General features: G+C 41.2%; 1 protein-coding gene across 1 annotated transcript in view; it reads right to left on the bottom strand.

Annotated features, from left to right (window-relative positions):
• Window positions 1–17,166, bottom strand: part of dcun1d2b (DCN1, defective in cullin neddylation 1, domain containing 2b) — a 107,240-nt gene that overhangs the window by 36,376 nt on the left and 53,698 nt on the right. Inside the window, exon 4 of the mRNA XM_028800072.2 lies at window positions 6,607–6,737. Coding sequence (XP_028655905.1) covers window positions 6,607–6,737 — 131 coding nt within the window. The remainder of the gene's footprint in view (window positions 1–6,606; window positions 6,738–17,166) is intronic.

Raw genomic sequence — 17,166 nt, 5'->3', positions numbered from 1 at the left:
TATTGACAATAAGCTACGCAAACCCACCAAGACATGCAATCGTTTAAATCAAGGCGCAAGTCGAAAAACACCATCCCATAATATTAGTTAACGATTAACACATTTCTATATGTATTGTAAGCATACAATACAACTGATAATATGCTGCGCTTATTTATCTGGTGTACTGACATTTTTGCGCATTTAACGGCTGAAATCTAACGTGGTTTGTGCCCTTCAGAATGAAAAGAGTTTGCATTTACCTTTTTAATAAAAGGCGAGCTTTTAAGCCTGAGAAATCACCCCGTAAATGCACACGTTTAATTACACATGTGTTAATATGTATGCTTACACAGTATTAAAAGACACTCAACAAGTACACAGTATTAAAAGACAGTCAACAATTAACGTCATTTACCTTCGTTCCCGCCTCCTCCATTAGAGTATATGGACAAAAAACAGGTTCCAGTTATGACCATTACATGTAGAATTTCGAAATGAAACCTGCCTAACTTTTGTAAGTAAGCTGTAAGGAATGAGCCTGCCAAATTTCAGACTTCTACCTACACGGGAAGTTGGAGAATTAGTGATGAGTCAGTCAGTCAGTGAGTCAGTGAGGGCTTTGCCTTTTTCGAAATAAAACCTGCCTAACTTTTGTAAGTAAGCTGTAAGGAATGAGCCTGCCAAATTTCAGACTTCTACCTACACGGGAAGTTGGAGAATTAGTGATGAGTCAGTCAGTCAGTCAGTGAGGGCTTTGCCTTTTATTAGTATATATATATATATATATATATATATATATATATATATATATATATATATATATATATGGTTTTGGCAGCCAAGCACTTTTTTTCCAACCTAGAAGACGTCTCTTGAGATCCGTTTAATCGTCTCGTTGATTGCATGTCTTCCAAGGTAGTTTCAATACCCATTTCCTGCACCGAGTCATCTCCCCTTTTATGAGTGACTGTGTTAGTGGCTGTACTTCGTACAGGTCTTTGAACACACTGAATACTTGTAACTGGTGTCGCCCGTCGGCTATTTTCGACAGGGAATGGAAGCAATTGTCGAGTAACAAAAATTATTTTTAAGTGATTTCGCATTGAAGAAATAGTAAAAACTTGATCACTTAGGTCAATACCTAAAGAAATACACACAGCAAATGCAATTGAGAATACACCAGAATCTGTATGATTTAATTGTTGCTGTGCATCTTCATAAACTATGGGAGGTTTGTAAGGAAACAAAGCATGAAGGAAACGAAGCTGCTCTTCGGTGAGGTTGAATTTTTTATCAGCGTTTAAACTGTCATAGACATGAATTACAGCACCATCATAATAGGTACACACCCAGTGAGTCACTCATTCAGTAGCTGTAGAAGGTAATATTTGAATATGTTTTGCATTTTGTGGAATGGGCATTATAGGTATGTCAGGAGTCCACATTAGCAAAACCTTTTGAGGTTTGAAAATTGTATGCGCAGCTAAAATTTCATTGAATTTGCTCATGTGATCTGTTGATAAATAATCATTATTTACCAACTCATTCATTGCAAAATCTGACAGTGGTAAGATCACTCCTTCCATAACACTAAACACAAACACTAAGTAGACACTAACACTAAAAAACGGCAACACCGCCGGGAAGAACACTAAATGAAATAAAGTAAAAGTCTACTAAACTTCTTTATTATAACTGCTTTATTATAGCAGGTGAGGGGACGCTGGTGCACGCTTGTTGTTGCCGCTCCTCCCTGTTAACAACACTTTTCGCAAAATTCGCCTTAATTCTGCACTTTTTTACGCTTGTTTTATTTCGTTTATTGTACGTATAGTTCGTGGATACAGCTGACTCGAATTGCATGGATTTGGCTTAATATTTACAGACTTTATGGACTCCACTTTACTGGGAACAGCTGAGTCTGTGGATCACGGGACAAGACCTATGAACATTTCTTTGTACCTGGCGATCTAGCACCTCTGGACGATCGGTCTCCGTGATTATATTCGCTATGCTCATCTGCTCCTGTTTCATCTTACAGTACCCTACTACGACTGGGAACTGATCTGATGTTCATACTAACCTGGTTTATGGCTTATGGCTCCGGGGCGATCACGCCTGAAATTACCAAGTGTTACTGTTTATGGCTGTGTATTGGAATATCCAAATCCTGCTTCCTCCTCCTGCTGTGCTTTCTGCTGCTTGCTATCGCCGCTCACCTACGCTACCACACCCGCCTGTCCTACCGGCTCTGTTGTGCTGTGCTGCTTCTACACTGCTATCAGCTAAGTATCACTCACTATTTTAGCGCTTTGAGTACTGAGAAAAGTGCTATATAAATGTAATGAATTATTATTATTTATTATTAAACACTAAAGTACAAAAACGAAGTAGAAAGTAACACTAAACTGCAACACCACTGGGAACACCGGCATATCGCGTCTACTAAACACTAAGAAACACTAAGTAGAAACACTAAAGGAAAAAATACTATTCAGTAAGTACCGCGTCTACTAAACTAAATCAGTAAAGGAGAAAGGACAGCAAGACCACGTCAGCTGCAGAGCTCAGCTCGGAGCGAAATGAAGTGAATGGGAGGGGAGATGATCACGTGACTCAAACACCCGCCTTAACTCTCCGTCCCTCCACAAACACACAAACACAGTCACACAGATCCCAACTCTCCTTTATATATATAGATGTTCACACAGTAGTGAACAGAGATGGTTAATTCAGAGTCATGGCTGATTAACAACACTGCTTAATAATTTTCCTTTCCTTTTTTAAGGATGTTTTACTTAATAACAATGGAATGTAAACTGGAACCATTTCTGTTTCAACACTACATCATGTCTGTCCAATCTCTGCAAGGAATTTTCACTTATTTGGTGAAATGCACAATTGTTCTGTCTCTAAATTTGAAAGCTCTGCTGCTTGAAATGTCTGAGTTCAGCAGCTTTTTTACTTTACTCAGGTTTAGCTGACTAATGCACTTGTCTATCCATTTCTGTCCCCAGACCGTGAGTGTGTGTGTGTGTGTGTGTAAGCAGTATCAATTACAGCTAATCCAAAGGTTCTACCAAAAACAAATCAGTGAGTCTGAGCTTGACTCTTTTGTTAACAATGTAATGTTGTATACTTCAAAGTCCTCTGTTTTTTCACGTTCCTCTGTTATTTTAACTTTTTTTTTATGTGGACAATATTTAGCCCAGTGATGAGTGCTCTGACAAATAATTTATTCTGATCTACTGAATTTGTCTAATGGATTAGTGCCTGGTAAGGGTGACCTATTGTGGCTGTTTTGCAAATGCAACCTGTTTCTATGTTTTTTGTCTGGTGAAATATACAAATTTATATCTCTAAAACCAAGAGTTACCACCTTTTAGCTCCACGTAGGTGGGCACCAATAATAGGGATCAATACAGTCTAGCTGCAGACCTCCAGAGCTCTACCTAATTATGCCATGCTTAAAATTGGAGCTGTTGGAGGGTTATCTTACACAAATAATGACTCCTGGTATTTATGGGTCAAGAGTGAAGGCTAAGGGCTGCAGAGATACCAGACTCAAAATATGTGGTTTCTTTAGTGACAGTAATGCCCATTACTATCAGAGATGCCTGTTCCAAAAAATCTTCTTTAACACTGAGTCCATCGAGGCAAAGCTAAGCTCCGTACATGTTGTCAATGCCAATCGCCTTTCTTTTCCATCTAAACAAGCTGTATCCAACCGCTTAAAACCTTTCATGGCATCTGGGAAAACCATATTATATTTACGCACGCCCGAGTATCTTTGCTTAAAACTGATTACGTAATCTGCCATAGATACTGTACTTGTCCCATTAACTCTATAAAAATCTCAATATGCCTTGTGGATACAATCCTTTTCCTCCTTTAAAAATGCAGCTTCAAGCTGTTATATCAGAGAGAACATACAGTACCTTCATCTTAGTTCAGATCTTCTGCTGAAATTGCTATTGCAATTTCTCCCACTCTCGCTGAAAGTGACAGTAAAATTGCAAGTGCAGTTTTTTTCTCCCCCCAAATTCAATGATCCATGTCCATTTTAAAACATCACTTTTTTTAGCTCTTGTAGGGCTTGCTCCTTTCAAATACAGGTGAGATTCTATAATTAGCAGCCATCCTCTGCTAATAAGACACAATTGATGTTAGCAACAAACTTTTATTACTTTCTCACGATCACTCAGATATGCATAACAAAAAAACTGCTCACTCCTCACCAAGGCTGCAAAGGCATAAGATATACAACTTAACAAAAATAGTTTTGTCTGTCACTTTATTAAACTATTTCAGAATATCTGTATTTATATTGAGGGCGGCACGGTGGTGCAGTGGTAGTGCTGCCGCCTCGCAATAAGGAGACCTGTGTTCACTTCCCCGGGTCCTCCCTGCGTGGAGTTTGCATGTTCTCTCTGTGTCTGCATGGGTTTCCTCCCACAGTCCAAAGACATGCAGGTTAGGTGCACTGGCGATCCTAAATTGTCCCTAGTGTTTGCTTGGTGTGTGGGTGTGTGTGTGTGAGTGTGTGTGTGCCCTGGGTGGGCTGGCGCCCTGCCCGGGATTTGTTCCTGCCTTGCGCCCTGTGTTGGCTGGGATTGGCTCCAGCAGACCCCCGTGTCCCTGAGTTATGATATATGGATGGATGTATTTATATTTTATATGTGCTTGTGACAATGGACTGTAGAATGTGGAACCTTGTGCAATTTTCAGATAACACCAAAAGTGAAGACATTACTTATACTGAGGAAACAATAAAAACAGTTATTAAACACAGTAAGTGGTTTAATGTTGACTGGTGCAAAGTGTTACATATACAGGTGACAAAATTCTGACATAATTTGAGGTTTTATGTTGACAGAGCAGCAGTTCCTCAAGGACACGCACAAAAGCTATTAAAAGGCAAATAACATTTTAAATGTAAAACTCAACAATGCACTACTGAGACTAATACCATAGTATAAAAAAGATAGAAGCTGTGCAAGGAAGAGGAATAATGTAAATCCATGGAGAATAGTCCTGAAACTCTTCATAATGGAGAAAGTAATGCAGAGCAACTTTAAAAATGTCAACAAAATTGATTTAAAAGTGTCATAAAAATCCGGACCAGACTTTGAAAATAATGCAGTTCAAGGTAAGCCCCATTTTAATGACTTTTAAAAAAAGATATTACAGAAGCATAGCTGTTAGGTAACTATAGGGTGCTCCAGATCTAATTATGCATTACGCTATAACTTATTAAGTTCATTACATAGAGAATTCATAGCACCTGCCCTGCACATAGAGATTTCACTTAAAATTATTTTTGTTGGCGATAGATGGCAGCACCTGCCCTGCATTCCAAAATGGCAGGAAATGGTTGTCAGTCGAACAGTTGCATAATTAGATCTGGACCACCCTGGTGGTTGATGTAGTTGTTTTTATACTCTAATAGGAAAAAACAGAAAGTTCTGTTGAGGCAGCTGGTTTAGCAGTACTGAAACATGCAAAAATGAAATGCTGACATAAACAGAGATACAAAAAGGGCACTAAATGACAGTTATACTCCAACTGAAGGTAGAATCCTTTCCTTGTACGTTGTGGTGATACTTTGGCAGTTTAAGAAAAGAATGACTTGTTGTACAAGAAGATTTCATTAATCTGCAAAATATGCAGTTGGTAACATTAATGCCAAAATAATTCGCATTTAACTTTCCTTTAAAGATGCTGCTCTTTTACCTACTGTAGCACTATACAGCGAGAACAAAAGGCAAGGAAAACAACATGTGTACTTGGGAAAACTGCAGGAAAGGTCATGGGCAAGCAATGTTTTCCACTTTGTTTAAAATGCAGTGACGTGCAAAAGTATTCAATCCTCTTAAGAGGTCATCATAATTTTCTGCATGACCAAAGATTTATGCACATATTTATTCATTCAGTATTTTTAAAGTGAACTGTTATGCTGTAACAATACATTTCCAAAGTCAAAAGAAACCATTTTATGTATTTAACCAAAGAAGAAATATGCAGAAGTTAGTGTTTTCATAATTATTTAAACCTCTGCACTTTGGAAACTCCAGGATTACACAAATAAATATGATTGCATGCCACTGTATCAATAATTAATATAAAACTAAATAGTTTACATCAGTGGCTATTCAAAGATGATGTTTTTAAGATATATGAATTCAACTCAAAAATTACAGAGATAATTATTAACAGACCTTTTTCAGGAAGATGCATGATGGCAGTTTCTTAATATTATACATTTTAAATTCTTTTAGTAGAAGTTAAAGTGAAGAGAATATGCAGCTCATAGTTCCTGTCATATTAAAGTGCTCTGCTGTAAATGGCCCATGCACACCAACTCAGCTGAAGGAATGACATGAGTGCAACTGGATTTCTTTTATGTGGTAGAATATCAATGCTGAAAATACTGAAAACATACACACACATACACAATTAAGGATAAAACAGAGACTAGAAATAATAACAAGAACAAAACTGACTTTATTTATTGGTTATAGTATAAATCAATGTTTCCATATATTCAGTCATCACTGGAGCATATTCTTAGCTTAGCAAAAAAGAGATGAATACTATTTTAAACATGCAAAACAACTGACTTACCTAAGCCCTTTTGTCCTGGATTTTTAGCAAAGTTAAATGTAAACTGATAGAAGTCTTTGAATTTTCCTGGATCTTTTAATTCTTGCTCTAATCTTGGAAGGAGAGCTTTAAGTTTTTCTGGACTGTCACAGCTGTGGAATCAAAAACAAGTATATTTTACTTATAACATCTGGCAGTGCTAAATGTTTGCAGAAGCATAACAAATTGAAAATAAACTGACAGTCAGTTTGTCCCAAGTGTAATTTGACATACTTTTTCCGTTACAAGAAAAATAAGATGACAATTACAAATATTTGCATCTAACATGATGATGTCTCTTCTTTTACCATATATCTCAAACAGTATTCCTTGATCATTAAAGGATAGGTTTGGTGTTTTTCAAGTCAAACTTATTTCTTCACAATTATTGTATGTATTAGTTTATCACAAGAAATTGTTTTCTAAAGTGAAGCATATATTATAAATTTTAAAAAAGAACAACCTTAAAACTTACTGAATATGCTCACTTTAAAGTGAGCTTAATTTTGAGTGAAAACTCAATGACACTCTGTTATACCAATCAACCACTCCATGTAGAACCTGGAGCAGTGAGGAATGAATGACAGCTCTGCACTACCACTGTGCCTATGTTAAACATATCTGTACCAAATTTAGTAAATCTGAATAAACTTAGCACTGTTAAAGTGGCCCTAATGTGTGCAGGACCATTCACTCTGTGATGAACGGACACCCTGTCTATGTGTTGTTTCTGTCTTGCTCCTGATGACTGCTGGGACAGGTTCCATCTGCTCCACGATCCTGCTGCAGAGGAAGATGAGTGGTGAAATACAGCACACAGCTGATCTCCTTTTAATATAACTGAATCTCACAACAATGGCTTGCTTTTTGATTTTTTTCCTTCTTAAAATTACATGGATATGCTGTTTTTCAATGTGCAATTTGGCTTGAGAATGGATGTATTCGATAACTTTTAAGGTTATTCTTCACAATTAGACCCATTGCTCCAATATAATGCAAGAAGGGTATTTATTTTAAAATTGATAAAAAAGCTTCACTTTAGAATACAAATATGCATTCTGAAAGCTCTGTTCTGGGTTCAAAAATGGCAAAATAAAGCCGATTTCTCCAGACCTCAATTCTCAATGCCTCCCCTGGGATGCTTGGTGGCATCCTCCCTAGCCGACGGTGATTCCCCAACCTCCCGCAGGGCTCCATGGGAGATGGAGTCCTCCACAGCCTGGTTGGGAGCTGGGGTGGCCGCTAGGGGGTGCTGCCTAGATTCCACAGCTTGGCTGGACAAATCTTCAGCCCCACCCGGAAGTGCAATTGGGACCAGGTGGTTAAGCACCTGGAAAACTTCCGGGTGGGCTATAAAAGGGGCCAGCTACCACCACTCAGCGGCCAGAGTTGGGAGGAGAGGACGAAGCTTCAAGGGAGGAATGGTGATGCCAGAAGGGTGTGTTTTGGTTGTGATCAGTGCTTGTTTGGGACTGTGTATTGCCTGTGGGGTTCATGGGGAAGACGTGCCCCACAGGTGAAGAAAAAAAAATCTTTATTTTGATTTTTATATGTGCTTCCGTGTGAGTCTGTGCTGGGTCGGATGCAAGAAGGCGCTATTGTTACACTGGTGTAGTCGGCAGGATTTTGGTCCATCCATTTCGGCCGGGACCTGCATAAAATTTGTGTAACGGCCTGGCACAGCAGCGTGAGAGCACGTACAACCAGCGCGGAGAGCGCACACAGCACCACAGCGCAGAGCATGCTCCCGAGGCAGAGTGCGTGCTCTGGCATAGTGCAGCGCGCCTAGGACTACAGCGCGGAGCACGCTCATGAGGAGAGAGTGCACCCGAGGCTGCAGCATAAGACATGCACCTGCACGAGCCACAGGAGGAGCAACGAGAGACCCCGAAGGATGCTGCGCTGATAGGGAAGAGACGGTCCAGGTGGACTCAGAGGCCACCCACTAGATGCCGCCACGGTGGCCAACACCACGGGATACAATGGGAGGTAGGTGACGGGCCCTGGGAATGTTACTCTGCGTTTTCGTCTATCTGCCTCCCAGACACCGAGGGCCGAAGCACCCATTGGTGGCCGGATGAAGTATGTCCATGGTGTGATGGAGGAGCAAGCTCTGGAGAGAGCGAGGCTGACCTGGGTCTTTTCTTTGACTCTGGATGATGGTCGGAGGACGATAGCCCAGAGGAGCTCCCCAGCGCGGTTATCCTTGCGGAGGAGCAAGGTAATCTCCCAGTAGCAGGTACAGGGGTGGAGGGAGTGTGTTGATTCCCTGCCAATAAAAGAGCAGAGATGGAGATGACAAACCTTCACTACGAACTCGAGGAATAATACCCAAAGGGGCCTGCGGAGATCCCGCAGGGCCTTGATGGCTCGCAATTGGTGGGAGGGGACGAGGGGAGTATTAACTTTTCTTGGGCTGCATGGGAGGTGGAAGTTGTCCTCCTGCCCCTGCAGTCCTTGGTTAAGGTTTTTCAGGTCCTGCAGGAGACGAAGGAGGGATTGGAGAAGAAACTCGGCACGCCGTTGGAAGCCATTACTGAGTGGCTTCAGAAACACGCGTCTTCTTCCAGTTTGCAGGACACAGAGATACAGGTAAGTGAGGCCTGTGCCATAGAGGAAAGGGGGGGGGGGGCGAAGTGCAGTGGCCGCAGTGATGATTAGTACTGCTTGCCAGGCCGCTCCGTCCACTACACGAGACGCTGCCGCGATGACCGACAGCGTGGAAGGGGAGTGTGCGGGGAGGCAGCTGGTGGAAGTCGGCTGCCAAACAACCTCGCCCCGACTGCCGGCGCCGGTCTCGTGACCGTCTAAAGGGGTGAAGATGGTGAGGGGTCCCTCTTCTTCCCATACAGGGACTCCGACCGCCAGTGTGCCCCAGAGAAAGAGGAGGAAGAAGAAACCGAGGGGCGGAGATGCCATGAGCCCTCAGCCGAGCGGGGAAAGGAGCAGAGGTTTCCTGCCTGCTTCCGCAAGGGTCGAGCTGGAGGGGGTCAGCTGTGCTACAATTGCGGCCGCTGTGGCCAAGTCTGGAGGTGTTGTCCAGAGAGGACGTCTGAGTGGCAGAGACGTCGGGGAAGCACCCCCAGACCTGTTAATTATATTTCCACAGGGTGGAGCCATGGATCTAAGGACGCCAACTCCCTATCCTGGAGAGGACCGGCCCTCGCGGGATGTGCTGGTGAGCCCCACAGTGCTCATCTGAGAGAGGGGCAGTGTGACGGGCGGCCCAGGTCCCATGCCCAGCCAGGACGCCCCTGTTGCATATGTTCCGGGGGAGCAACCATGGGCAGCTCAATACCTCCCCCAGGACACTTGGTGGCAGCCTCCCTGGCCGCAGGTGATTCCCCAACCATGGGAGATAGTTCTCCACAGCCTGGTTGGGAGCTGGGGTGGTCGCCAGGGGGTGCTGCCTGGATTCCACAGCCCGGCTTTACAAATCTTCGGCCCCACCCAGAAGTGCAATTGGGACCAGGTGGTCAAGCACCTGGAACACTTCCGCGTGGGCTATAAAAGGGGCCAGCCACCACCACTCAGCGGCCAGAGTCGGGAAAAGAGGATGAAGCTTCAAGGGAGGTGTGGTGGTGCCAGAAGGGCGTGTTTTGGTTGTGGTCAGTGCTTGTTTGAGACTGTGTATTGCCTGTGGGGTTCACGGGGAAGACATGCCTCACAGGTGAAGAAAAATAAATCTTTATTTTGATTTTTATACGTGCCTCTGTGTGAGTCTGTGCTGGGTTGGGCACAAGAAGGCGCTATTGTTATAGTATATATACATTTTAGGGCTGGGAATAAAAAAAATAAAAATTAAGTATTGAATCAATTATACGTATGTAATTAATCATGATTAATTGCATCTAATATTAAACCATGTAAATATAAAATTAATACATAAACCATGAAGTAAATACACACTGAATCACAAATTTAATGTAGAATCAACACAAAGGAATAAAAAAAAATAGAATAGTTTACACTTAAACAATGACCTTAAACCTGAACTTTTAGCAATCAGGATTTGAATCCCTCACCAAAAAGGGCAAATTGAAAAAAGGCAATACGAAAATAAGACCAATGTATTAATTATCAAATTGGCATAGCATATGAGACACAGACGTATCAAAGTAAAAATTAAACGATTGAAATGACTTTTGACTTTGAATGCACTGCTGAAGATTGATTTAATTGAAAGAATACACATCTCTTAAATGGGCATATGTTAAAACTCTGTAAATACTATCCTCAATTGTTTATCACCATCAACGACTTGTGGCAGGGCACATTATCCTGATGAAAGAATACTGAGAATCAGAGAATACTGTTGTCATCAAGGTGTGTATGTGGACTGCAAAAGTATTACATGTCAAAGTAACACCCACATGAATGCCAGAACTGAAGGTTTCCCAGCAGAACATTGCCTAGAGCATCACGTCCTCCATTGGCTTGACTTCTTCCCATAGTGCATCCTGTTGCCATCTCATCCCCAGGTAAACAAAGCACACATACCCAGTCATCCACATGATCTAAAAGAAAACATGATTCATCAGACCAGATCACCTTATTCCACTGCTCCATGGTCCAGTTCTGATGCTCATGTGCCAATTGGAGGTGCTTTCTGCGATAAACAGGGTCAACAAAAGCACTCTGACCAGTGTGTCACTATGCAGCCCCATATGTATCAGGCTGCAATGCATTGTGTGTTCTGACACCTTGCTCTAATGGCCAGCTCCTCTGTGGGAATGGACCAGCCAGTCTAGCCTTTGTTCCCAATATGCATCAATGAGCCCTAGGCACCCACAACTCTGTTGTAGGTTCACCAGTTGTTCTTCCTTGGGCCATTGTTGGTGGATACTAACCGCAATATACCGGGAATACCCCACAAGATCTGCTGTTTTGGAGATGCTATTACCTAGTAGTCTAGCCATCACAATATGGCCTTTGTCAAAGTTGCTCAGATCCTTGCACTTGCCCATTTTTTCTGCTTCCAACATGTCACCTTCATGAACTTACTGTTCACTTGCTGCCTAATATATACCACCCCTTGACAGGTGGCACTATAGCGAGATAATCAATGTTATTCACTTCACCTCACAACCTTACATCATATTTTGTGGCTGATTTGAATGTGTATATACACTGATTTTTTGGTATAATTCCTGTTATCTAATGCTGATTAAGCTAGCAAATATTTTCTCAACACTGGAAAAAATTCAGTAACTTTATGGCATGGAAAGGACTTACAAACCTAATTTTATACTATATGATGGAAGAAGTAATATGCCAGCACAAACAAGCTAATATTTTAATATTTATAAGCAGACATTAGTAATGTAAACAAAGAACACTTATTCAAAATCAGGATTGTTGGGCGCCAAAGCTTATCCTGACAGATACATCGAGTGCTGTATTTTCTCTTACTTTCAGCTGATTACAGGGCACAATAATGTTTACATTCTATAATGTCTCCAAATAGACTACTATCCAGATAAAATTATGCATAGTGAGTTTATACTCAATTTACTCAAGCTAATTTAGAGTTGCCAATTAACCGAACACAAATATCCTTGTGATTTGGAAGGAATATCAGAGCATAAAATACAAGTAGACACAGAGAATGTGTAAAGTCCAAACAGATGGTGTTGCAGAAATGTAAGCCAAGTATGCACAAGCTGAGAGACTGCATTGCTAACTACTGTACACCTGTGATGCCAAGGAAAGTAAAAAGAGTAGAATGGTGTTTACAGCAGAGAGATTGTCCCATTCTCAACTGTCCAATAAAACAGGGGGTCAGGAACACCTTTTGTATGAAGGTATTTTTGCAGAAGCATGTATTTGCAAATTAATTTGCAATACAGTAGTAATTTTGTCAGGATTGTATCTTTTATACTACTTTCCTGCAAGCAACACCACAAATGACAAAAGAAAGATCTGACCACCAATCCCAGCACATGAGCAATTTTTTTAAATGAAAAAATACACATTATATTAACATGATTCAAAACAATACATTGACAACACACACACACAACAGGGTTTCGTCCAACATCTTTTATTATTCAGGAGCATGAAGTAGGTAGCATCTGAGCATCTTAATGTCCTTGTCAGTTAGTCTTCTGCTGTTTTTTTATCAGATACTACAGTCTATTTTTAATCTCCCAACTATGCAGGCAAATATTCCACACTGGTTTAAGTTGGTCTCAATGTCATCTGTTGGAAAGATACTGACCCATACCCTGACAGCTCTCATAATGAAGGTAATTGGGTTAAGGATGTCATGATACTAGAATTTTTGTAGTCAATACCAATACCAGTAAAATTTCATAATACTCTATTTTCATCCACATTACTAACCGAGAATGGTAAACCGGATGGACGCAGGGACATCCGGCCATGGGCCGTAGCCGCAAAAAGATGTACTGTGCAGGCACCCCAAGAAATGAGGCGCCGCGAGAGGCGGCCACGACTACAGAAAAAAGGAGTGAGCACAGAAAAAAGGAGTCAAAGAAATGAGGCGCCGCGACCACAGAAAAAAGGAGTCAGCACAGAAAAAAGGAGTGAAACGCCGGCGACGCACACATTGCCGCACCAAACCCATTGCACATGAAACTAGCACACAAAACAAAAGAAGCCGCTCGCGCCCCACAAATTCCACACCCACCTCCAAGCACCACCCCCCCACAAGCAACGGACGGGACACACACAAAGAGGACGATTCAACAAGCCCCTGGCACACAAAAAAAAAACGAACCCACAAACCATACCATACCCCCCCCTACAAGCAACGGACGGGACACACACAAAGAGGAGGATTCAACAAGCCCCTGGCACACAAAAAGAAAGAAGACGCTCGCGCCCCACCACTCCCACCACCCCATCCAAGCAACATCCCCCCCCCCTCAGACGGCGGCAAAGCACACAGCACCGCACGAATCCCATTGCACACGAAACGGGACGCACACAAAGAGGAGGATTCAACAAGCTCCTACCACACCAAAAAAAAGAAGCCGTGACCGCCACACCAAGCCCATTAGAGACGAAACGGGACAGACTACGGACATGGCACACGAAACTTTCACAACAACGACGATTCAGACCCACAAACACACTAACATCAATAAGAAGTGACACCCAAAGCCCCATTTCTAAAGGAACTGTCCGTATTAAACATACGTCATCTCAATACCTTCACACTATGCAGCATAGGTGGATCTCCTTACAATAAAGCACTATTAACCGTTCAACTGCAGAAAAGGCTCCATATTAACAGTGAGTGCGATCCTCCTTATTACTTATCCATATTTCTCACGCTGAAGAACAAACAAGTCATGAATACATGCTCACGGGTACAAAACGATACGGCTCGGATAACGGAACCAAACACACGAACCCGCATGAAAAAACAAAATACACGGCGGCGCATACAACGCGCTTCTGAAACTCCGGGAGAAAAAATGTCTTGGCTCCAAAAACGCAAAGCTCAACTAACCCCGTTACAGTGACGAGCCCAAATGGACCGACACAATCAACGTAGACGCATACAGTGCTCAAAGTGCTGCATCGAAACAGGCACGAGTTCAAACCAAAAGACCTCGCGTCTCAGACATACAAAAACGGGAGCGAAGAGACAGCATAAATGAACGCAGACGTCTACAACGCACATGTGAACTGCCGGAAAACAAGCAAGCAAGGCTCCAAAAACAGAAAGCTCAACTGACCGACATACAAAAACGGACAAGGCTCGATACAAACAATGCACAACGTAGACTGAAACGGACTTTTCGCACAGCACAGGCAAATCGATTACACCTCCAAAATAGCGCGTCCCAAATACTGGACATGCAACAACGCGCCTCTCAAACGCCACAAGCAAAACATGCCTGTCGCGGACATCAACGCCAGACACCTGCTAAACGCTTGCGCCACTTAGCTGACAACGCGTTCAATAATGAGTCCACTATTGAGGAAAATTCATTGGGATTAATGAATGTCATTTGCAATCATTGTCATTCACTTAACTTCCCTGAAGAAACAACTGGCAATACAAGTAATGAATTTACACGTTGTTGTCAAAAGGGTCAGATTAGACTGCCTCCTTTACATTCATATCCTGAATATCTACAGAAGCTTCTAACTAACGATGTACCTGAAAGTAAAAACTTTATGAACTGCATTAGATCCTACAATAGTTCATTTGCTTTTGCATCTACCGGAGTAAATATCAGGCCACCAAAAGGCAATGGCCCATACTGCTTTCGCATATGTTGACAAATATTGCATCGCATTGGAACAGTGCACCCTGAAACAAATCAACAACGCAAATATGCACAAAGATATTATTACAATTCCCCAATCCTTTATCTGCGACGACTTAGTTACAGAGATATTTGGAACAGCAATCTCATTAGACCAAATACCCCTTTTAACACAACGCACTATATTATGTCCAAAAAATATTAATGTTGATCACATTAATAACCAGGTCATTTCATTACTTCCTGGAGAGGCACGGCTCTTTCTAAGCTCTGACAAAGTTGACTCTGATGACGACAATGAACATCTGAATTTCCCCTTAGAATATTTGAACACTATTAACCCAGCCGGATTACCACAACACAATCTTAGCCTTAAAAACGGAACAATAATCATGCTATTAAGAAACCTTAACACTAAACAGGGTTTATGCAATGGCACACGTTCAGTCGTCAACACCATGACACACAATGTTATTCAAGCAACAGTTCTTACATGATCACATGCTAACAATACTGTTCTCATTCCTAGAATTGACCTTACGAGTTCTGACCTACAATTACCTTTTACATTGAAACGCCGACAGTTCCCCATTAAACCTGCATTTGCCATGACCATCAACAAATCACAAGGACAAACCATGGACAAGGTTGGCATCTACCTCTCTGAACCCGTTTTTGGACATGGACAACTTTATGTTGCCTTCTCACGTGTTCGACGTTCATCTGACATTAAAGTTAAAGTTATAAATGCTCCATGCCAAGGAAGACTCATTCAAGGACAGGACACCATCTTTACTACTAATGTTGTGTACAAAGAAATATTCCAATAAACCATTACTCTATGCCAAACACTGTATTGTTTGCTTTCTATATGCATCATCCACACCTGCACACTATTCTATATCTCATTCATACATCTCACTCTTTGTCATGCCCCAACGCCAGGGGTTGGCGAGCGAAGTGAGCAGGGGGCGGAGCCCCCTAGTTTAATACTATGGCAAAAGCAAAATTCCACTCAACATACTCTCCTTCATTCAAAAAAAAAAAAAAAAAACTTTATATGAACAAATATATAAACTCAAACAATTGCATGCAGCCTATAATAATCTTTAAGTGAAAGCAGAACACAAAATTTACTGACATGGTGATAAACAATTATTGTCTCTAAAAATCTATTAAAAGGCTACAGTTATATTGTGTTTAGATTTGACTGCATGTTAACAAAACTTCAACAAACAATAGCCTAACACAGTACCATAACTGAACACACTGTCATATCAAACATACTGTATGCAGTAGAGGTTTAATAGGCTCATTATTGTCAGTTTGACAGTAGTTGTCTATAAATAACTAAATAGTTATTTCAAGAAAAAGCTAGGATAAATAAGCGAATTTCTGGATAAGAACACTTTAAGAGCAGATTATGATACTAGTTGTACATAGGGCATTAGCATAAGTTGAAACTCACTCTTCGTATAAAAGCAGGTTATTGTCTTTCAGGTAGTTAGCCAAGTTCGACTATTTGTATTAGTCAAAGCAATTATTTGCAAACCATTTTTTCAGAACCAGCAATGTTACCCTAAGAATCTTCTTCAAAGGAAAACCATTTCTGCTTATGGACTACTTACCTATTATGTTCGTGCTGCCAGAGGGTTGCGGTGTGGTGTGTGTTGGTTAAGTGTGTAAATAAAAGTTTTATTGTACTCTGTACACACAATAGTAAACCTGAAATTAACTTACCATTTTTTCTTGGCAAAGCCTTCAGTTTTTAAAGACCCAACACCACTGTACACCTACACACCATTACATTACTCAGTGGTAATTAGAGAGATATACACATGAATAAAAAAAATACTCAAGATATCAAAAAAATGTATTATATAACAGAGCTAAAACACAATGAAACAAAACAAATCACCACAATTCAGTTTCATATTTATTAGGAGTACCTGCATGAGATGTCAAAAGAACCTACAAGCACTTTGAGCTACATTATTTGTATGAAAATGTGCTATATAAATAAATGTTGTTGTTGTTGTTACTGCAGTTGCCTTTTCTGCCTATCACTTCACCCTGTATATTTTGTATATTATCCTTTTTTACTCATCTAATTGCCACTCCTAATGGTAAAACTGACTCCAAACTACAGTTAGTCAAGTACCAGGGAGACATACTGTATGTGAACATGCCACCTGCATGCCAATTCATTTCTCATGCTATAGTTAAGGTAAAAGAAGTAAAAATTAATTTAGAAATGAATGCAAGAGGAAAGGAGTTATGTAAGCATTAGTCTATA

Source organism: Erpetoichthys calabaricus, chromosome 4, assembly GCF_900747795.2.
Source record: "Erpetoichthys calabaricus chromosome 4, fErpCal1.3, whole genome shotgun sequence".
In the NCBI taxonomy this organism is placed as follows: Eukaryota; Metazoa; Chordata; class Cladistia; order Polypteriformes; family Polypteridae; genus Erpetoichthys; species Erpetoichthys calabaricus.
This window is presented reverse-complemented; position numbering and strand designations above follow the sequence as displayed.